This window comes from Thunnus maccoyii, chromosome 4 (assembly GCF_910596095.1).
Source record: "Thunnus maccoyii chromosome 4, fThuMac1.1, whole genome shotgun sequence".
NCBI lineage: Eukaryota > Metazoa > Chordata > Actinopteri > Scombriformes > Scombridae > Thunnus > Thunnus maccoyii.
In genome coordinates, this window is record NC_056536.1 from 26,778,019 (window position 1) to 26,800,264 (window position 22,246).

General features: G+C 38.4%; 2 protein-coding genes across 3 annotated transcripts; both read left to right on the forward strand.

The window, feature by feature from the left end:
- The first annotated feature begins 622 nt into the window (after window positions 1-622).
- Window positions 623-3,615, forward strand: slc48a1a (solute carrier family 48 member 1a). Its single transcript, XM_042410291.1, has 3 exons — window positions 623-1,271; window positions 1,874-2,041; window positions 2,157-3,615. The coding sequence occupies exons 1-3, from the start codon at window positions 1,142-1,144 to the stop codon at window positions 2,291-2,293; spliced, it is 435 nt and encodes a 144-aa protein (XP_042266225.1). The 5' UTR covers window positions 623-1,141; the 3' UTR covers window positions 2,294-3,615.
- Window positions 3,616-3,714: 99 nt separating this feature from the next.
- Window positions 3,715-15,602, forward strand: LOC121896414 (solute carrier family 26 member 9-like). Of its 2 annotated transcripts, XR_006095990.1 has the most exons (23): window positions 3,715-3,864; window positions 4,353-4,465; window positions 4,885-5,011; window positions 5,210-5,349; window positions 5,511-5,621; window positions 5,776-5,951; window positions 6,063-6,227; window positions 6,332-6,484; window positions 6,608-6,690; window positions 6,793-6,940; window positions 7,024-7,137; window positions 7,271-7,348; window positions 7,466-7,561; window positions 7,659-7,765; window positions 7,880-7,949; window positions 8,039-8,131; window positions 8,240-8,380; window positions 10,786-11,037; window positions 11,983-12,037; window positions 12,377-12,513; window positions 14,354-14,413; window positions 14,524-14,607; window positions 14,737-15,602. XR_006095990.1 is itself a non-coding variant. In XM_042410290.1 (22 exons), exons 3-22 carry the CDS (start codon window positions 4,887-4,889, stop codon window positions 14,533-14,535), a joined length of 2,316 nt encoding a protein of 771 aa, XP_042266224.1. In that variant the 5' UTR covers window positions 3,715-3,864; window positions 4,353-4,465; window positions 4,885-4,886; the 3' UTR covers window positions 14,536-15,602. The 2 variants fall into 2 exon arrangements, 1 of the variants encoding a protein (XP_042266224.1); XM_042410290.1 differs by having other exon boundaries at window positions 14,524-15,602.
- The last annotated feature ends 6,644 nt before the right edge of the window (window positions 15,603-22,246 follow it).

A 22,246-nucleotide genomic window follows, 5' to 3' on the forward strand; every position in this document is an offset into this window, starting at 1 on the left:
ATTTCATTGCTTTGCATTAACTGTATGACTTACAGTCAGACAAGTAAACAGATATAAAAGGCATTACACAGAATAAACCACAACATTTGATTTAATGTTTCCTGCAGGGAAAGTCACTTTTCATGTTAATATCTTCTTTTTTTATGCAACTTTATTTTGTTTTTGCTTGGTAAATACTGTATTTTGTTTAATATTTGTTAACCATTACTTTCTTTCTAGCTGACAGTTTGCAATAACACTGATCACATGATTATGTGGTCAGGGAATGCTTTAACATGTGTGCCTGACCTCATGACCGTGTAGACTCATGCAGCATCTTTGTTTATAGATTTAATAGGTTAAACAAAAAAAAAACCCAACAACAACAAATTATGTCACACTGAGATATCAATAGCCTTTATTTAACAAACAATGTATGGTCTTATCTTATCTTCATCTTACAGATCAAGTTATTATATTATCATAATGGCTTTAGCAGAGGCTCCAAGGTCTATTATTTGCTGTCCCTCTTTGCACCACTAGGGGCGGTAAGTCGGTGAGTGCGAGGTTTCTTCTGTGCAAAGATATTTTAAGTACAAGTGATAGATGACTTTGTGGCAAATTGTTAGACACACACCCAAAATATTAGTTTTTTATTCACAGAAAACACCAACATTTTGGTATTTCTGGTGTGGTGAAACAGTGAAGCACATGTAGAGGATAATAACACCGGAGAAATTTGAACCTCTCCGATATGTTTCGTCATCGGCTGAAGACTCCTACAGCCATGGTTGTGTTTTCTTGGTGATAGCATATCATCTTTGCGGTGCTTACCAGATAAACAGTCGATATTTTTGTTGCTGCTTTTTTAGCTAGAAATCTGACGTTAAATTGTGTCGTCGGTGTTTGTTAGTTTTATCAGGCACATCACCTGTCTATTGTTGTGCTGTTTCGAAAGCTAGTTTTTGCTAACAGCGACAGGCGACTGGTTGTACAGTCGAGGGGAAGTGCATGTTTTCGTTTTTTCTGCCGTTAGTTCAAGGATATTGCATAATGTGGCGCTAAGCTGGTGATATAGCTTAGCCCGTTTTATTTTAAAAACACGCCCTTTATCTCTTAACGCCCATTACTAACGTTTGAGTAGCATTAGTTGTATTTTACAATGGGAATCAGCAGGATTTTCATTAGCATAGGATATGCTACCTTTGGCACACTGGTGGGACTTTCGGCTTTCTTGGTCTGGAATATAGCTTATAAACAGCCATGGACGGCGGCCATGGGAGGCCTGTCAGGTATGTAAACACACTTAAACATTAACTGTGAATATTAATCACTATTGTGATGTGCAGCTTTGTCTTTTTCACATGAAACTGGAGCATTTATTTAAAGCTGCCTAATCCTAGTCCAGACAGGCCTGCACAGGAAAATCGTTAGCATTTGTGTGTGTGAATGATTTTATGTTTTGTGATAGCTAGCTAAATACTCCTAATAAAAGTCACACTTGTGCATATGACCAGTTTGTAGCTTATCCCCTTCATCAGCATCATATTTAAGCATTAGTGAATGCCACTGTTTTTTTTTAGCATGTATATATTTAATAGACTTTTAAATGTGATGGTCCATTAATTTGTATGTGTTCTCTGTGTTGGCCGACTTTTAATATTCAAGTCAAGTCAATCTTTATTTATATAGCTCGATATCACAAATCACAAATTTGCCTCAGGGGGCTTTACAATTTGTACAACATACAGCATCTTTTAAGGAAAAACTGCTGCTCATTTAGCAACCTTGCATAGAACAGACACACACATATGTATATTTATGTATCTATCTACCTATATACACTAAATAAGGGTGTGTGTGTGTGTGTGTGTGTGTGTGTCTCTTTTGACAGGAGTGATGGCGCTCTGGGCTCTTGTTACACACATCATGTACCTGCAGGACTACTGGCGTACCTGGCTCAAAGGCCTCAAGTTCTTCATCACTGTCGGTGTGGTCTTCTCAGTTTTGGCTGTGGCTGCCTTCATCACCTTCCTCACTCTCGCCATCACACAGAAGCAATGTAACCCTCCTTCCACTCCTACTTCTTCTACTACTTCCTAGTGTTTTTTTTAATGTGTCACAATGAAATATAATGTTAATGCAAGTATTAATTACCCTGCCTGTCTCTCCCACAGCTCCAACTGACCCAAGGAGCCTCTACCTCTCCTGTGTGTGGAGCTTCATGACTCTCAAATGGTCCTTCCTCTTGGCCTTGTACTCGTACAGATACCGCCAGGAGTTTGCAGACATCAGCATCCTCAGCGATTTCTAGTCAGCACTGATTTTATAGACTGCGATGGACTTTGAGGGGTTTAGGCTGCCAGCAGGAGCTGGTCAAAGAGCTTTTGCAACAAAGAGGAGGAAAAGCAGACATGTATAGATTAAAAAGTCATCTGACTTTTAACACATGGAGTTGCACTTGCTGCACTTGCTTAACAAGCTCTGTATTTGTATTGTAACCTGCTCTCCTACTTTTAATGACCCACATATTATATTCCTGTATGTAGTCATGAGTCTAAACCTCTGAAGACTGGAACTGCTTTTGAAAAGTTTGTTCACAGACACTTATGAAGAAATGTGCGGGTGGTTTTTCAGACAGATTTTATCTTGGGATTGTTTAATCTTAAAACAACTAATATGTAACTGGAAACCCCCACCTTAACTGGCTTTTGATCCAATGCTTAGTTTTTAAAATGAAAGTGAAAATACTTGCCGAGCTGATAATCCTCAGAACCAAATCTAAAACCTTTTACTGGAAACCACTCCGCTAATACGAAGCTGACGTTGTTCGTTGGAATGCTTGATTGTTTTTTTTTCCCAAATGAGCTTCTTCATAGTCGCAGTACTGAATCACAGACAGTCGCTGTCTTATCGTCCGTGTAGTCAGTCGTTTAGTTCCCGTCATTATCAGTGAAGCAGTTTCAGGAAATGTTTGAAAAATTAAATCACAGATTTAAATAGATGCACTCTCATTTAAACATTTTTTTTAAAAGAGATGTAATGTACTTGGAGAAGATCCCAAGGATGAAAGTGTTTTCTATTTCTCCCCTCTCTTTTTTTTATGTAAAAAAAAAAAAAATGATTGGTTGTCTATCATGCTTGAAGAAAAGGCAGTCCTGTGCAATTTTGTGCTTTTCATCTTTTGTTCCACCAGATGGAGACTTGCTTTGTCTGTCAAGAGTCCGTTTGAAAATTGTAACATTCCTCTCTAGAGAAAACACAAATGGATTTGATAAATATTTGCACTTTAGTCTTTGATATTGATGCCATTGTTTTGCACACTAATCCCAATACAGTGGGGAAGAAAAAAAATCATGTTCTACACATTGTAATCTCTGTCTCACCCTTTCTAATGTTGAAATACACTATTTATATGTATCATTTATTTTAGCCAGTATGATTTGTGTAAGTCAAGTTTAATTAGGCTTTGTAAGTGACTAGGCTTTGTAAGTGGTTTGGTTCCAGCTGTAGCTTATGTCTACCTTTTACCATAAAACATGTTAAAATGTATTTTTTGTTGATGAGAGAATGAATGTGAGGATGCTACATGTATATAGAAAATGATCCCATTAAAGATGCATTTATTGTTAATTACATCATGTTGTCTCCTTGCTCTACACTACACAAACATGGCAGAACTCTCACAAATCAATCATTTAAGTGCTTCCGCTGTGTCTCCCAGCAAGGCTGCATGTACCAAAGTTTTAAAGTGTTTCAGTTTTTTTAAGCTCCACCCAGAAGGTGTAGAGGGTCTCTCTGTAGAGCCTTGCTTGATAAGTAATCAAACAAGTAGGCAATGCACATATCTGAGCCAAAGGCCTGCAGACGTGCTTCAACAAGAAGGTAAAGTGCCGTGTTTCTTCTGACTTGTACTGTGTTGTTGCTGTGATAATGTTAACTCATACAGAATTGGTGCTTTTAAACAAATCATGCTGACATTAGAATTGATGTGTTAAATTCTCAACATCAGTTCAGAACTTTTGCACATTGTTGACTCACTGAAAATAATATGTGATGTTTTCTCAGCAGGTGTTCTTTTGTTACTGAAGTTAAATCTTTTGTTATTCCAGCTTTATATCCAGTTATTTGTTCTTGTGTCCTGCCTTAAGTCTTAAAAATGTAACAAACACTTTTTCCTGAAACAATTATGCTTTTTGCTTTAGTTGCTAGACACCCTGTGTTACATCCAAGTACTAGTTTGACCATGTGTTCACTCTTAATAGTAAAATGCCTATGCTTTTAACCACTAGTGTTATACTGTCATTAATATAGATTTTAGTATAGTAGATTCATATGAAAAAAATGTCTATTTCTTTTTTTACTGCATGCAGACTTCAAGACTACGGAGGACAAAGTGAACTTGTGCATGTGCTGTTGTTTATCTGGTGCTGTTCAAATATTTTTGAAGTCCACCTACCTGTTGGCTGATCCTTCATCCTCCAAGGTTAGATTAGGACCTTGAAGTACAGTACCGGTCAACAGTTTGGACACGCCTTCCCTTTCCCATAAATGAGCGAGTGTGTCAAAACTTATGACTGGTACTTCTGGTAAATGTGAAACAATAATTACAATCTTTAAGATCTTCTTGTTTCCATCAATTAATGGGCCCAGATTTGATATTAAAATCTTGTTTTGTTTAAAGGTGAAACATCAAATTTGCGGACTTGTTTCAAGTATGCTGTTGAAGTAACATGACATTGATTCTGCCTTGACTGTATTATCAGAGACTTAATACAAGATTTAATGACTTAAACTGATGGACAGCTTTTACAGACTACTGTGTAAAGGCGAATTATTTGTCATTTTATGTACATACAGAGAGATTTTTTTTAAATGGGCTTAATATGTTTGAATATGTTGTAGCCATGCACCAGGATCGCCCACGTTATGTGATTGACAGGCCGGCATATAACCTCCCTGACTTCAACAAGGAGTTTGACAAAAAAAGTCGACAGTTCCCTGTTGGAGAGAAAGTAAAGAAACTCTTCAGGTAAAGAATTACAATCTCGCCACACAGTCAACATGAACTACACTTCTTCCTTTGACAAGCTCTGTGTTGTGATCAAACAGTGGAGAGCCTTGTAGCTATGACTCAATACAAAGTTTGGGCATGTGTTATGGACTTTCTCAAAGTAACTACCAGAAAACCTGAGCTCTTCAAAGGCTTTCTCTTGTTTTTTTCTGTCAGGTGCTCTGCACCGAGACTGAAGGGCTTGTTATTCAGACATCTGCCTGTACTGAGCTGGCTTCCTAAGTACAAAGTGAAAGAAAACCTGCTGTGTGATGTCATCAGCGGGGTCAGCGCCGGCACCATTCAGGTTCCCCAAGGTCAGCCAATCCTCTCTTCTCTCTGATGCTTTTCTGGAATACCCTCCGACTGATAGTAGTTCCTGCAGCGTTGGCTCCAACATGGTTTTTTATAGTCTGCATTTTTCCAAATGTTTATATGATTTATTTGACAGTTAAAAAAAGGTTTCTATTCTTTTCAGGCATGGCATTTGCCCTCCTGGCAAACCTCCCTCCTGTCAACGGTCTCTATTCGTCTTTCTTCCCCCTCATTCCGTATTTTCTCATGGGCACTGCTCACCAGATGGTTCCAGGTAAATCAGAGTGATTTATCTATAGCAGTTTTGTATGATGACAGTGATAAGTTGCCAGAGCTACACAGTGCAGATCAGCAGCACTGAGTCTGACTCTGCCCAGTTTGCAATATGGCGAGGAAAATAGATGTGATGCACTACTTTCTATGCGCAGGTACTTTTGCTGTCATCAGCATTATGGTGGGAATCGTGTGTCTTAGGCTGGCCCCGGAGTCGGACTTCAGTCATTTCAATGACACTATTAATGCTACACAAGTGGACACAGCCAAGATGAATGAGGTTCGCCTGGGCATATCTGGAACCCTGGCCTGCCTCACTGCTATCATACAGGTTCTTGTTGCACTAAATTTTGGTCTTTTAAAGTTAAATTTGAAAGAAAAAGTGAGTTTAATTAGTTTATGACATCTTTTTGCTTTCTTGCCAACACTTACATATGTGCAGATTGGGCTTGGCTTCATGCAGTTTGGGTTTGTAGCTATCTATCTGTCGGAGTCCTTCGTCAGAGGCTTCATGACTGCTGCAGGATTGCAGATCCTCATCTCAGTGCTCAAGTACATCTTTGGCATTAAAGTGCCACCTTATAGTGGTCCGCTGGCCATTATATATGTAAGTGACTCTTTCATATTGTGATCAAAGAAAATAAACAACATCAAAAGACTATGATAATATTAATTGCCAATAAAATGTGTAATTTTGATCCTTTGTCACAGACTCTTGTAGATATTTTATGTGGCCTTCCTGATACCAACATAGCCTCGTTAGTATTTGCTCTGGTCAGCAGTGTGGCTCTGATTGTCGTGAAGGAGCTGAGTGCCCGCTACCGCCACAAGCTGCCCTTCCCTATTCCTATGGAGATCGTCATTGTAAGTGACAAAAGGCAATTCTTTTATTTTTCTTGTTTGATGTAGCTGTTAATTTTGTCGATTATTCTTGTCAACATGCACAGTATAAGGTCAACACAAGCGATTGATCTCTGTTCTAAACAGGTGGTGGTGGCCACAGCCATATCAGGCCCTCTGGATCTTCCTAAGATCTATCATATGGACATAGTAGGAGAAATCCCTTTGGGGTAAAGCATACATCAGTGAACCGAGAATCGGTGGCTGCTTTATTAACTGAAATTACTCATGTAATGCATTTTTTAGTATTTAATTTAGTCTCTGTTTTACAGATTCCCAACACCAATCATACCAACAGTTAGTCAGTGGGATGACATGTTGAGCACAGCTTTCTCCTTGGCAATAGTGGGGTATGTTATCAACTTGGCCATGGGCAGGACACTGGCAGCCAAGCATGGCTACGATGTGGATCCCAACCAGGTAGAAAAACTACATCTCTTTTGAAAGTTAGAAATATGTATTTTACTCCCTTTTGTAAACATTGTATGCATGTTCTTGTACAGGAAATGTTGGCTCTTGGCTGCAGCAATTTCCTCGGGTCTTTCTTTAAGATCCATGTGATCTGCTGTGCCCTGTCTGTAACCCTGGCTGTTGACAATGCTGGGGGAACCTCACAGGTGAGTGCTGTGTCGCCTCGCCAAGTTACTGCAACTGTAACTGGGATCCAATCTAACATGTAATGTCATGAAGAAAAAGAAAATAATACCTCAAACCGCTAACTACTGCACCTCTGTTGCTGCCCTCTCATAGTTTGCAAGTCTATGTGTGATGCTGGTTGTCATGGTTACCATGCTTGCATTGGGAGCCTTCCTGAATCCACTTCCCAAAGTAGGTGGACACACGAGTGTGTTACTAACACTTTGAAAAATTATACAAAACATGTAAGTAGATGCAAGAGAAAAATATAGGTATGATCAATAATATATGATATCTTTTTTTCTCTAGTCAGTGCTTGGAGCCCTGATTGCAGTCAACCTGAAGAACACTCTCCTACAGCTCACTGATCCCTATTACTTATGGAAGAAGAGCAAACTGGACTGTGTAAGTCAAAGCCGTGCCTTGGATGTAATATTACAGCACATTATAATGTCTTTTGTCCATATTTTATTTCCTTATTCTATTATACTTTCTCTTCCAGTGTGTGTGGGTTGTGTCATTCTTGGCCACGTTCTTTCTTAGCTTGCCTTATGGAGTTGCTATCGGAGTGGGCTTTTCCATCCTGGTTGTGATATTCAAGACACAATTGTAAGTAAACTCAATGTAGAGCTTCTCTATTGGCAACAAATAAAAAAGACAATGCAGCAGAGTTGTAAAGTATGTATAAACATTTTACTCATTGTAATAATTTGTCCCACATAGTCGTAATGGTTCGGCAATGGCTCAGATCATGGACACAGATATCTACAAAAACCCCAAGGTGTACAGTAAGGTATGAAAATGAAATATTTTGTTTGTATTTTTCTTATTACACCTAATGTAAAGGGAACTGCATCTCATTATTTTGTAATAACTCCACAGGTCATATCAGTAAAGGGTGTAAAAATTGTGAACTACTGCTCACCACTTTATTTCGCAAATGTTGAGATATTTCGCCAGAAGGTCATCAAAAAGGTACAGTGAACAAATGACCTCTTCTATTGCCACTCAAGATTATCCAGGTTTGAATGAATGTTTTTTCCTGTGGCATGTGAGCGTTTACATAGGCGTGTTTGTGTCTAGACCGGGCTGGACCCTGGCAAACTTATCGTGGCCAGGCGGAAGTTCTTAGAGAAAGAACAGAAGGAAAAAGCGAAAGAGGAGAAGAAAGACAAGGAGACAAGGAGGAGGAAACCCAGCTCTTTGTTTAACATGAAAGCTCAGGTGGGATCAGGGGTAAGCTTTTATTTACAGGCTGTTAACTATGTAGTAATGTGAAGAAATGACTTAAAATTAATACAGAATGAAGAGGTTTGACGGGTAATTGTTTGGTCATTAATAGTTATAATAAGTGGTGTTTATAGCCCAAACAGGTACAAGATAAGACAATCAGGTTGTTTATTGTGTATAGGCTACTGGAGGAGCTAACAATAATTGGTAGTTACTGAATATTTAGCATTTGCACCACTTATAAGTTGTTAGCAGGTAATCCTGTGTGTTTTCTGGCTTCATGTTAATGTTCAGCATGTCATCGTCATTGTTGCCCAATATAAACGTAGCAGCTACAGTTCCTGTGATATCGTCATCTAGTCTACTTTCAGTGTAATAAACCAACATCTTTGTAATTTCTTATCTTACAATAAACCAAAAGGTGTGATAGTCACAGCAATAGATGTTTCCCAAAAACAAATGGTAGCTGTGGCAACTGTTAGAAATGTCACCATAGTTAACCCATAGTTACCTTTCCACTGCCTGTAAAGTGTAGTGTGCATTATTTCTTTGAAACAGATGGGTACTTTCAACATAAATAAGGACATGGTGAATAAGTAGTAAGACTTTTCACTGTATTACTTTCCCATGGCCTGTTAAGTGTAGTGTGCCGATGTCTTTGAAATAAGTTAATAGTTTCCAAATACAACATGAAAACAATGCAGGTCCAACAACAAGTCATCATAATTACCTCTCCACTGCCTGTAAAGTGTAGTTTGCACCCTGTCTTATAAACATACAGGTAATTTCCATATGATATGATATGATAAAGGACAACATGGCAGGTAGGACGATAATTACCTTCACCATTGAATGTCAAGTGTAATAAACTGTGTTTCTGTTAAATAGTTTCCTTATAACCAATAAACATGGGAAATACCAAGAAACCTCACTGTATTACCTTCCTATAGCCTGCATCTTTATTAACTAGTAAATTATGTCAAAAATCATACAGCTACTGTATGGCTCAACTGTTTTTTTGATTGTTTTTTTTTTTTTTTTTTACCATTTTAATATTTTCCCTGCCAACATTTTAACTTTAAAATCATAAACAGGTGAAACATAATGAAATGACTAAGTGATGGCAATAGCACTTGGACACTTATAACCTGTGTTTTTAAGTCTAAAACAATGACTTATTTGTGCGTTACACAAATCATAACCACAGTGAAACATCACTATCAATAATAAAACCAGTAATTATGATGACATTTTGAGGAACTTACTTTGTCTTCATTTAATATTTGGATAATAATTGCTTATTTCAAAGAAATGTGGCACGCTACATTTAACAGGCCATGGGAAAGGAATACAGTGAAAGTTCTTATTACTTATTCACCATGTCCCTATTTATGTTGAAACTACCTATCTATTTCAAAGAAATGATGCTGACTACACTTTACAGGTAGTGGAAAGGTAACTATTGATTAACTATGGTGACATTTCTAGCAGTTGCCACAGCTACCATTTGTTTTTGGGAAATATCTATTGTGGTGACTAACACACCTCTTGGTTTATTGAAAGGTAAGGAATGTGGAAATTACAAAGATGTTGGTTTATTACACTGAAAGTGGGCTACTTGGCTATATCACAGGAACTGCAACTGCTACATATATATTGGGCAACAACAACAATGACATGGTGAATATTAAAAATGAAGCCAAACAACTAATGGGATTACCTGCTAACAACTTGTCCAACAAGTGGTGCAAATACTTAATACTCAGCAATTACCAATAATTATTTTAGGTCCTCCAGTAGTCTGTATACAATAAACAACCTGCATGTCTTACCCTGTACCTGTTAGGGCTATGTACCACTTATTATAACTATTAATTACCATAAAACTACCAGCCAAATAAAACTCATGCCATTCATGCCATTACAATAACTTGCCATTCCATCAATTTCACTTGGTTTTTTCCAAGTAATTTCTTCATATTACAATGTAGTTATAAAAGTTACTTCTTTCTCTCTCTCAACCCAACCGGTCAAAGCAGATGGCCGCCCACCAAGAGCCGGGTTCTGCTTGAGGTTTCTACCCGTTAAAGGGGAGTTTTTCCTTACTGCTGTCACCAAGTGCTTGCTCATGGGGGAATTGTTGGGTCTCTGTAAATTAAAGAGTACAGTCTTGACCTGCTCTATGTGAAAAGTGCCTTGAGATGACTTTTGTTGTGATTTGGCACTATATAAATAAAAATTGATTGATTGATTGATTGATAGTTAACAGCCTGTAAATAAAAAAGGTCAATCGTAATTCTACTGTCAATATTTCCTATTAATTTTTACACTACAAACATTTCCTGAAAATACAACTTGTGACCTTTTCTGTAAACCTTCTGTATGTCCTCTAAATCTAGACCATATCACAGCTTGACCTGCAAAATGACTTTGATATGAACGATGGCAGTGCCAACAAAACTGAACCTCCCACCAGCTATGTCAACTTCCAATGTAGTGACACTGAGTTGGGCAAGCAGGCACCTGACGAAGAGCCACCCAGTCCCACTGCTGTCACACTGGAGTCCCAGCCCATGCCCTTCCACACCCTCATCCTGGACTTGGCAGGGGTTTGCTTCATAGACCTAATGAGCATCAAAGTATTGATAAAGGTTATAATCTTATTTGCAGCACTTGTAGATTTGCTCTTAAAACAAATGATTCTATAGTGAACTTTGTTAGGCTCTATTTTTTGGTACATATGTGGCACTCCTAAAAGGATCAATATAGAACCATTTTACAGGGTTCTTTATAAGCATGACAATTTTCTTTTCTTCTTTTAGATAACAGAAAAAGTTAACATCGAATTAAATATTAATAATAATAATTATGATTAATAACACACAGTACAGGAACATTTTCTTCTCAAGACCACAAGAGGGGTAATGTTAGCAAGAAGAAGAAGAGCAGCATTCAGAAACAAAGACAGAGAAACTAAAATAAAATGGCTAGGCTAAAACTGAGCCACATGAACTGAAAACTTAAAGATTTTGGATTCTGACTAATATCTAACGTTATGTAGCCATGCCTTTGTTTAACGCTACATATTTTATAGGCTATAATTTAGGCTAGGCTATGTTTTCATGTTTCATTCCTTTCAGTCAACTTTGAATAACGTGTGTCATAGTAAAATGAGGGAATACTCACGTACTAGCTTCATTGGCTTACCCAAACAGCTAATGTTAGCTGGCATTAACGTTAGCCTACCATCTTGAACTAAAACACATTTTATTTAAACTGACAGAAGGCATACTTGTCGAGTCATTTCTTCATTACTATAGGATACTTACCATATGCTACTTAGTAAACCCAGTTTATGTAATATTAGCTTGAAATTTTCAGTTGATGTTAAATGTCAGAATGAGCTAGCTAATGGTTAGCTTTAACATTTAACTGACAAATCTTATGTTGAAACTTTTTGTGGCAAAGGTTTATTTGATTTCAGAGTTTGAATTCAGGGGTTCCCTATTGACCTTTTTAATGAAAGCTTTGGGGATACATTCACAGTTTTTCTAACATGTCCATTAATGGTCCTCTTTCCTTTATTTCACACACAGATGAACTCAAGCTATGAGATGCTGGGCATTAAACTATACTTGGCCAATGTTCAAGGTAAAATATTGACTAAAGTGCATTTCACATTTGTTGGTTCTCCTGAAAAGTTGGCATGGCAACAGAGACTTAGTCATTCACACAACATTGAGTCCATAATGTCTATGAAGGATGCTGGGAGAAAGAACGTACACAGAGAGTCATAGGGTGCATGTGTTTTTCATTTTCCAGTGTACTTGTAATTTATTGTGATTGATTTTCTTTCAGCCTCAAAAAATCAGTGTTCTTCTATTGGCATATAGTATGATCATTGTATTTCTTTTTAAATGCCACATGAGAAACTGGTAAAATAATTGTGTACATGCTCTTGTGTGATATTTGTTGTCTTGCCGCCTGCAGCCCAGGTGTATGAGGAACTGGAGGTCGGAGGAGCTTTCGATAACGGTAATATTGCCCGCAGTAATCTCTTCCTTTCTGTCCACGATGCCGTTCTGTTTGCTCAGCAGACCTCTGGAGAGAGGGGAGTGTCCGCAAAGGTAGGCCCCACTGTTTAAAATAACGTTATCATACAAATCCTTTTCATAACATCACATACAAACCTGCTGTTTAAAGGTTTTAAGGTCAGGGATATAGGGAGAGATTAAGAGGAGTAGAAAAGCAAGATTTATTTTCTGAGTAATAAGTTCCTCTTTTTAACACAGCTTTTGTCACCTTATCTGGTTTAACAAAGGTAAACAGAGATATCACACAGGTTTTTGTGACACAGTAAGTGCCACAATAAACAACCAACACCAAGGTCATATTGCGTATTGTATGCTGTGTGTCTGACTTTGTCTTTTTTTATTCTGCCTATTCACTGCCTAATGGGCATGGGCAACTTTTTCAGTTATCTGAGAGGACAGACAGCATCTTCAATAGGATTTTTTAACAGTTAATATGCGTAACATGGATGCAAAACAGACCTTCTTTAATCTATAATATTAATTAAAAGATAGATTCACATTTTTACAAGACTGTTTTAAAACAACAGGCAGGTGTCTATATGAACAATGGAATAGGTTTTACTCGCTGTAATCATTTCTCCTGTTCATACTGACTATTACAAGATCCCTTTAAATACATTTGCAATGTAAGTGATGGGGAATTAAATTCATACTCTTCGTTCTGTGTAAAAACAAACTTTAGTTGAGTGAGTTTATGAGGCTTCAGCAGTCTGAGTTAGACAAATCAAGCGAGTGTCTTCCAAAGTTAAAGTCTTTTTAGTATTTTTAGACATTCCCTCTTTGTGTTACTATCCCTCCACAGCAACTCAGCGCAGACACACTGTCTGAGTAAACATCAAGAGGGGATTTTGTACTAAGTAGGCTGTTACTTTTGGAAGATCCCCACTTCATTTAATAAACTCAGACTGCTGAAGCTTCATATAGCTTAGCTTCAAGCTATATGACAGCTTCAATAAATAAACTTCAAACTTCAGCTTCAATAAATAAAAACATGTTAGGAAGGGATCTTTTATGGCCAGTATGAACAGGAGGAATTATTACAGCAAGCAAAAACTGTTAAAAGGGATAGTTTAGATTTTTTGAAGAGGGATTGTTGAGGTTGTTATCCATAGTCAGTGTACTACCTGCAGTTGATTTGGGTCGGCACCCCCGCGGTTTGGAGAAGCAGGCAGCTGTTTGGGTCAGAAAGTGCTGCTGCGGCGTAATACAGTGTATGGCACGTGTCGGGATATGGAAGTTCTACGGTTGGGAAACTGTAGTGCCAAAGTAAAGGGCTGTCTGACAGCAAGGTAAAGTGGTGAAAATATTCTAAATATAGCGTACACTTAAACTGATATTGATATTTTGAGGTGGCTAAAATACGTTTTGCTGCTGGCCCTGTCCACAGCAGTACATTGATTAGCTTCAGTGCTGGTACTCCTGTGTACTTCTCCAAACTGGCGGGATGCCAACCCAAATCTACTGCAGGTAATACACTGACTATGGATGAGTACCTCATGCAACCCCACTTCAAAAAATCCAAACTATCCCTTTAAAGGCACAAAAAGACACCTGACTATTGTTTTAAGATAGACTTGATAGAACATGAATCTATCCTTTAATGCATGTTATGTGTGTGTTGCCGATATGAAATGGGAAATAAAGTCACACTTTTTTGGTGGATACTTTATCCTCAAGAGCATGATTATTTTAAAGATCACTTTAGACCTATAAAATGCCTCTAATACCTGGCAACAAGCAGATAAAGCAGAAAGTACTCTACTACCACTATCTTTATCGCATAGGGAGCAAAATCATGTCAGTGTTAATAACATCACATTGTGTACATGCATGTTTGACTTCATGTATTGTGTATTCACTTTGTTGGCTGCAGGCAGAGATAGCAAGGCAGGAACTCGCCTTTAACATTAATGAGGAGAAGGATCTGGAGCAGGTACACAAGTTTGCCTGTACAAGCTGATACAAAATGACAACTTTTCTTACTCACCTGTATTCATCACGAAGCCATTATTCCATATCTAAGAGTCGTTTTTACTTTTACAGGAAATGTTTTGAACAGCAGCTGTCGAAGTGAAGATGTGCGGAAGAAACATAACGAAGATACAAACGATAATCTTCAATGTCACTGTAATTTATGGAAATTTATTGTTGTCAAATATTGCTTGATATTGTATCTCTTTGCTGACTATCAATTATCCAAATAAATGTTTAACTTTGTGGTTGAGTACAGTAATCAGTACTTGACTCCACTGACAGGGGGTGGTAAATACCAGCACAAAAGACCACCGACAAGAAGTCAGAACTGAGCGGATAATGAGGGAAACTCAGCGGCCGTTCGCCCACCCCTCACAATAACTGTGGAGTGAACCTGCTGACTGCGCAGTCATACAGAAGTGGTCCTGTAATTAACTGAGAGTGTGCATGGCCACAGCTGTGAGGTACAGCCAGCTGAGCAGTCTGGCTAAGTCCCTGTGGAGGCAAGACACTGAGATAGGCCAAACACAAATGAAAGGAGAAATACACAGCATCAGCAGTTTCATCGCTTTGTTGTCTCACAAACTTTATTGAGGGCCAGAGTTTCAATCATTTTCCATAAGGCAGAATAAAGCTACAACAACCAAAATAACAATTCTAATTGTTGCCAGTTGCGACGGTAGGGTAACTGTAACAAAGGGAAATATGTGGGCCAACTAACTTGTGTGAAGTGTAGCAGGTGCTTAGAGGCCTGTGGTGTCTAGCCTAGCAGCAGGCTGACAGTGGTGCTGGTATGCCTGTGATGCATGAATGGATTTATGAAGCTATTAAGAAATCATCCTAAGGTATTCTGGCACACATCTGCTCCTCTGCTCTCCTTCCTCTCTGCAGCAATTTGGCACCACAAGTGATTACAAGGTTTCTATGGCCATCAGCTTTAATTTGGAGCTCTGGGAGAGTCTCTCATCACGTAATGTGTGTGTGTTTGTTTGTGTTTGTGTGTACCTGTGTGTTTGTGTTTAATTTCATTACCTGCATCTCTTATCTTTCTTTTGTCCCTCATTGTTTTCAGGCTGATTGTAGCAGCCATTTGCTTGTTCCTAAATTAAATAAATTCTAATCAGGGAAATTTTCTGATTGAAAAATAATTAGTTTGAACATCGTTTGTCACATGGTTATAAGGTATTACATCATTCTGTCCTGCTTTTCTTGTCTTTAATTGTTTGAACGTATTAGAAAAATGAACTGACTTTTTTTTTCACATGTTATGTCTGTGTCCTAAATGCATCTATGTAAAACTTCTTAGCTTAGGTTTTAAATATGTGGTGTTCACAATGAAAAAGTGACAAAATCAAGTATATTCAAAATAGTCCGAGCACATACTAAAATATATATATTTTTGGGTGTGTAAGCTACAGAAAAGTCTTTGGGAAGAAGAAAAATGAGTAAATCTTTGGAAAAACATTTTGCATACCTCACTGCAGTCTAATGGCCAGCAGTGGACGACTCCACTGGCTCCAAAAAGAAGTCAGATTGTATAGAAGTCTATGAGAAAATGACTTCTCACTTGATTTATTACCCCAGTAAACACTTTCCTAATGCATTTATGGTCTCAATCGCTAGTTTCAAGTCTTCTTCAATACATCATGATGTTCATTTTGTAAATTATGGTCCCATTTAATTTAAATTTGATGATAAAGCAGGGTATGCTTTACGGCGTGGCTACGTTGTGATTGACATGTCGCTACCACGGCGACAACGTTGGTTACGTAACGTAACCATGGCGTAACCAGATTCACAGGGTATAGGCATAGGCGTCGCTATTTCAGTGTGCTTTCCGTTCATGAAAGTTAGTCGTAAAAAAAAAGTCAAAAAAAGTCTTGTTCGGTGTTTGGTCGTACTAAAAGACCCTCTAAGGAGTCGGATATTCAGTTTTTCTGGTAAGTACATTTTGTTTTAATGGTTTTAAACCCGTTTTCGCTAGCGGAAATTAGCATTAGAATTTTCATTATCACTGTTAACCATAGACTGTAAATGCACCGTGTTAACCCGGCTAGCAGCTAGCGCTATGGTCAGCTCCACACTGTTGTCCAAATGGCCATACATGTATAATAAGAGCTCTTATAATACATCTGTGCTTTTGGCTCCAAAAATCCAAGATGGCGACAGTCAAAATGCCAAACTCAAGGCTTCAAAATGCTGGCTACGTCCATCAATTTTACACAGGGACACATGTTACTGTCTCTGTGCAAGAACAGCAGGGTGAAGCACTTTTGAAATTGTGTGGTTGCCTTGCTCAAAGGCACTTCACAGAGACTGAACACCAGCCTTTAGTTGCCAGCTCACATCTGGCATACACCCACCCATCAGTGCTGGGCAACTATTTGCTACTTGCCCTGCCTCTTTACCTCTCCCTGCACTCAATACATTTAAAGTTATGGTGCTGCTTTCACTCTTTTCATTTATCAAAATGTATTATAGGCTTTGACCTATTTTACTTTATAATTTGACCTTCTTTTAAAATTTTTATTTTTTTTTATTTTTTTGACCTTCTTGATACTGTGCCATATAATTACCCCTTATTGGTGATGCTATAGGTAGAAAAATCGCTAACCTTTCTGGAGGTCAAATGATGATTACTATGAACTATGAAATGCTTCTAACTAAATCCTTTTTCAAATGAGATACTTTTATAATGGACTAGCTTCTCAATCCCTGTAATTACAAGTTCACATAAAAATTAATTTTACACCCCTTGCACATTCATTGACCATGATGGTTTAATTAACAAGGTCCCTTTTAGAAATTTGAGACGGAGAGATTTATGTATTAAATTTGTTTACACGCCCAGTGGTTTCATACTATTGAGACTAATTGCATGGTGTCAGAGGGTATCTCCTCGTTGAGTCATGGGACCTTGTCATTTAGCGCTCGCTTGCTTTTATGAAGAGCCTTCCCTGAGAAAATATTCAGCTCTGACCTTTCGGAATAAAGATTTAAATTTGGAGAGCTTTAATAAAGACGCAGGAAGCCAAATTTTATTAAAAGGGCGGTTGCTCAAATAGGCTGAGGGTTTGTCATTGTTTGAGGGAATAACAGAGCAACCAAATAATTGGAAATGTAAATAATAGGTGTTTGACATTGATCAAGAGACAGCAGTTGGTGCTTTGCATATGCATTTTATAGACCTATGTTTGGAGGACCATTCCGCTTCATTAACAAACCACTTTGCAGCCAGAGATTCATAAATCTTGATTGTGCAATGTAAGCAAATTGTCTTTGGACAGGGTTTGTTTACAGAGTTACTGAGGGCAAATCTGACCACTGATAGCTAGTATTAATTAATGTTGTGTATTGTCTCATTCCAGTAGTTCAACACAATTAAACGCACCAACAATGGAACGTTCTCTGGTGATTAATTATGGCATAAAATTATTGAGTCTGCATCTCTTACGGGGAGGGGTGGTTAATTACTTATAGTTAAATTAAGCCACAACCCCATGTCTGATGGAAAATACTGCTCAACCTGCTTACCATTTTTGTTTTTCTCTCTAGCAACCTGTACAAGTAATAAGTTCTTTCATTTCACGGTACCATTATTGCATTAAAAGTAATCACTACGTTAATTATTCCAAAAGACATTGACCTTTATGGAAAGATACAAACACCAGAGTCTGAAATTGAGGCTGCGGAAAACCCTGAAAGTGTTCGAGATATCTGTGTTGTTTTTTTTTCTTAATAGATTTTTGTAGGAAAGGAAGGAAGGAATTAATTTGAAATTCATAAACAGTATCACAAACCGAAGCTGAAGCAAGAAGATAAAGTGTTAATAAGATAAACAAATTTGACCTTCCCACAAAATATGCCATCAAGACAAAGACAGATTTGCAGCTATCACGTTGGACAGATACGCGAGTGAGTGCCATCAGTGCAGGGTTTTATCATCCCATCAACTCATTAAACGGAGCGGCAGGTACTATTTGCTCTCGTGTCTTCTTATTAGATAAAAACCACAGTGCGATAACTACAGATACTAGTTCCTTACTGAGCCGTTCAGTATCAGCGGGGAAATTAGACAAGACAATGCAAAACAACGCAGTGTGGTGCAACGCTAGGGGAACTCATTAGAACGCTAAAGCATGGGGAGAAGCCCCATGATGCTTTGCAACATGTCACCAGGGGTGTTGTAGGTGTTATTATGCAATCATAATTTGATAGCTTGTGCACAATTACTTCATTAAATTTGAGAATCTTGCATGATAAACTCACAGGCCAAGAAAAGGTTATTTGTGTTTTGAATTAACATATCGGGGGGGGGGGGCATTTCATTTTGCTTGGGTTTTTTTTTTCCTTGCGTCAGTATTTAATTTAATTAATGACTCTATATTGACAAGGTGTCCATATAGCTGTGAATATACAAGTACATATCCACAGCAAACACCGCACCAGACCACTTCAAATGTCTACAAGAGCCATCGGTTGCACTGCAGTTACATCTTTACATGGTGACAATCTATATTAAAGTCAGGCTTGAAGAATCGAATCGACATGAGTGTGGCTCAGCCTGACACTTGAGTTTAGAAACAAGGAACAGTCATGTCTGAGTGTCTACAAATGTCTGTCAGACAGAGCAGAAGGAGACCATTAAACACACATGCATTAGTGAAATCGTGCCCCGCTTTAACTGCATAATACAAGATGTCAGAATCATTAACACAAACATTTGCAAATTAGCTTTCAAGTGAGCTCTACGTGGAGGCGCTCCATACAGTTTTCCGTATTGTACTCATTAACCTCAAAACACAATGCTTACAAACTGAAAATAAGGAAAAAAAATAGAGACGGGAAACACATCACAGTGGGTTTGAATTTCTTACCGAAAACGTGGTTGTGTTCAGACCTGTTTAGTTTATTCTCTCTTATTGTTTGGCGTCCCATGGGAGCCTGTTACTATCTGTGGTGCAGAGGAAACACACCTGTCTGAAGCTCAGAGGAGAAATGTCCTGCTTTTATCTCAATAAACAGACAAGCTAGGCAGCCATTATCCAAAAGCCTTTACTGTTTTTGTTTACCTCTCTGTCATGACTCACCTTCATCAATTAACATCGGTGGTGATTTATTAACTCTTTTAGATGAGAAGTACATTAAATTCATCCATTAGATGCATGCAGATCAACGAGAGGCTTAACTTTAAACTGTGTGTCATGATATTGGACTTAGATCCGCAGTTATTATAAAACATGATATTGATCAGTCTTTGATTACTTGTTTCTATTTTGAAGTCATAAACACACATTTCAATACAATGTGCTATATAACCATACAGTAGAACAACCCTGTCAGACGTATGTCACTTTTCATAAGTGAACTGTAACAAAATCATCAACAATAAGACGGTGATTTGCCCTGGAAGTGTCTTTTGTTGCACATTCACATGCATGCAAGTACCCAAGACATTACACATACAGCTTTGGCCGTTTAGCATGTTTAAGCCTATGAAGCATTTCCCATTATTGTGACAACAGCACTGCTCAGTGATTTAGTGTGTCTGCTCTCTAAAAACAGCTGTCTAACTGCACCACATTATGACCATCTACTCACCTCTCTTTTTGCATTTTAATTGACTTCAACTGCAAATCTTCATGGTGTAACTACTTCTCCACAGCTGCTTTTTGCAGTAAAGCAATAAACAAAACACAGAGTATTGTATATCAATACTGGATAATGGAGATTTTGAAGTTATTTATGCAAAAGTAAAAATGTTACTCACCAAGTATATTTTGTATTAAACATCAAATTTTTATACACATTTAAACTGCTCACTATTATGTTGATTGTTTGCTGTAATGAACTGTCATAACCACAAGGTGGCACTGTGGCTTCATCTGTAAACCCACAGAGCCGCATTTGTCTGATCAGCACTGAAAACTTTGAAGAAGTCTCAGATTCCCCCGAGGAAACCATGAAAGACGAAGTTGTGAAAGCTGGAGCTGAGGCGATTAAAAAGAAAGTATGACTTTAAAAGAGCTGGTGTTGTGATCTTGTTTTCTGTGATCCATATATATTGAGCAAATGGAGAGTGATGGTAGAGTGGGGACTGCAGCACCTCAGCGGACCAGCAGATGAATGAAGATGCAAATGGAGGGAGGAGGAAGTTAAAGCCTTTAGTGACACTAAGCACACCCCAGAGGCCGTGGTGCAGAACGCTCAGCCTCAGCGCATCAAGGACACAGCCTTTCTGAACGTCCCCTTGACATGCATCACATCCCGTCCATCTACATTTTCATCCAGACAAACACTTGACTACTTGTGTCGAGCTGAGCCAATGACAAGAGACAGATGTGCCCTCCTCAGAGAATCCAGTTTGATAAGCTGCTGCTCCACAAACTATTAAATAACCCAAAGAAATCACAGGAATGAAGAAAAAAAAAAAAAGAAAAAGCCCTATTTTACATGAGAATGGATATGCCTGAAAACCGTACCCACACACGTTGGCTGCGCCTTGCCTGTAAATGTCAATTTCATGTCAGATTCTTTCTCTATTCATCCATGACGTTGGTGATTGCTTCATCCCTTTGCATGAGAATGGCTTGAAATGAACGTTGGCCTATTCTGCAGCTCAGACTTCTGTGAATGAAATGCATCTTGAAGGAGCGGGTCGCAGACAATCACATGATGAGTCTCGGCTTTATAGAATATGAAACTGTGCACCGCGCTGTATATTTCCAAAGTTATGCAGCATGCCTCAACAGGCTCAAGGTGTTTCTATAGTTTTCTTGATCCACTAAGAGCAGCTTCCTGGCGGTTGGCTATACTAAGGAGTGTCACAACCATGATGCAGGCCCCATGTGGCATGTTGTTTCTGGGAGTCATTCAGGCATAAGCTACTCTGGCTTTCCTCTCCACTGGTTACAGAAATACAGGTGAGCCCACAGCAGGTGAACCTGTCATAGTCAGCACCTGCAGGATCTGAACAGCTAGCAGGGGAAAACTGAAGGACAGAGGAAGTTTTGTCGTGAAGAGTGCTGCTGTGCCGCCTGGGAAGCTTAGTCATGAAGGTGAAACATAATGTTCTCGATAAGACACATAGTGAGAAACACAATCCATCATAACTAAGGATTTTAGTTTTTCGACACTTCACTTTTTTTACTTTATTTTAAAAGATTCAGAGAGAAGAGAGGACAAAAATGCATTCAATATAATATTGAAGAAGAATATGCAGTGTGTGTCAGATTATTTAGGTCATTATTTAGGTGTAAGTCAAAACTCAAATCCTTGCCCTCTTGGCCTTTTAGTGCATTGCTCATACAGTTCTGCTTGGCACTATAATTTGTTTAAATGTTGATTTATGAACTAATTGTCTGTAATTGCTGCTTAGTGCCACTGTTAATCCAAGCTGTCTGCCTCCTGAAGCACATTAGGCCAGATTTGTATAATGAAGTAATTAGTTCAATTACGAAGAAGAAAGTAGGGATGGCATAAGAAACTGTGAACATGAAGCTAGAAAGCACTCGAGTGCCACAAGCGAGTTTTCTGTCTTGTTATCACAAAACTGTTTGTTTCAGCAGAATATGTGAAAATTGCCTTGTTGTGAGCAAATTCTTTTTCAAATCTTTTAATGTGGACATTTTTATTCCGTGTGGTTTCGGAAGGCCAGTTTCTGGACTTACCTTGCCGCAGCATCTCATATATCAAGTTATTTCAGCTTGCTAACAATCCTCACACCTTCAAAAAAAAAAAATATAGCGCTGTGTTTTCTATTTGGCTTCTGTCATATGCCAGAAGCCGCCAT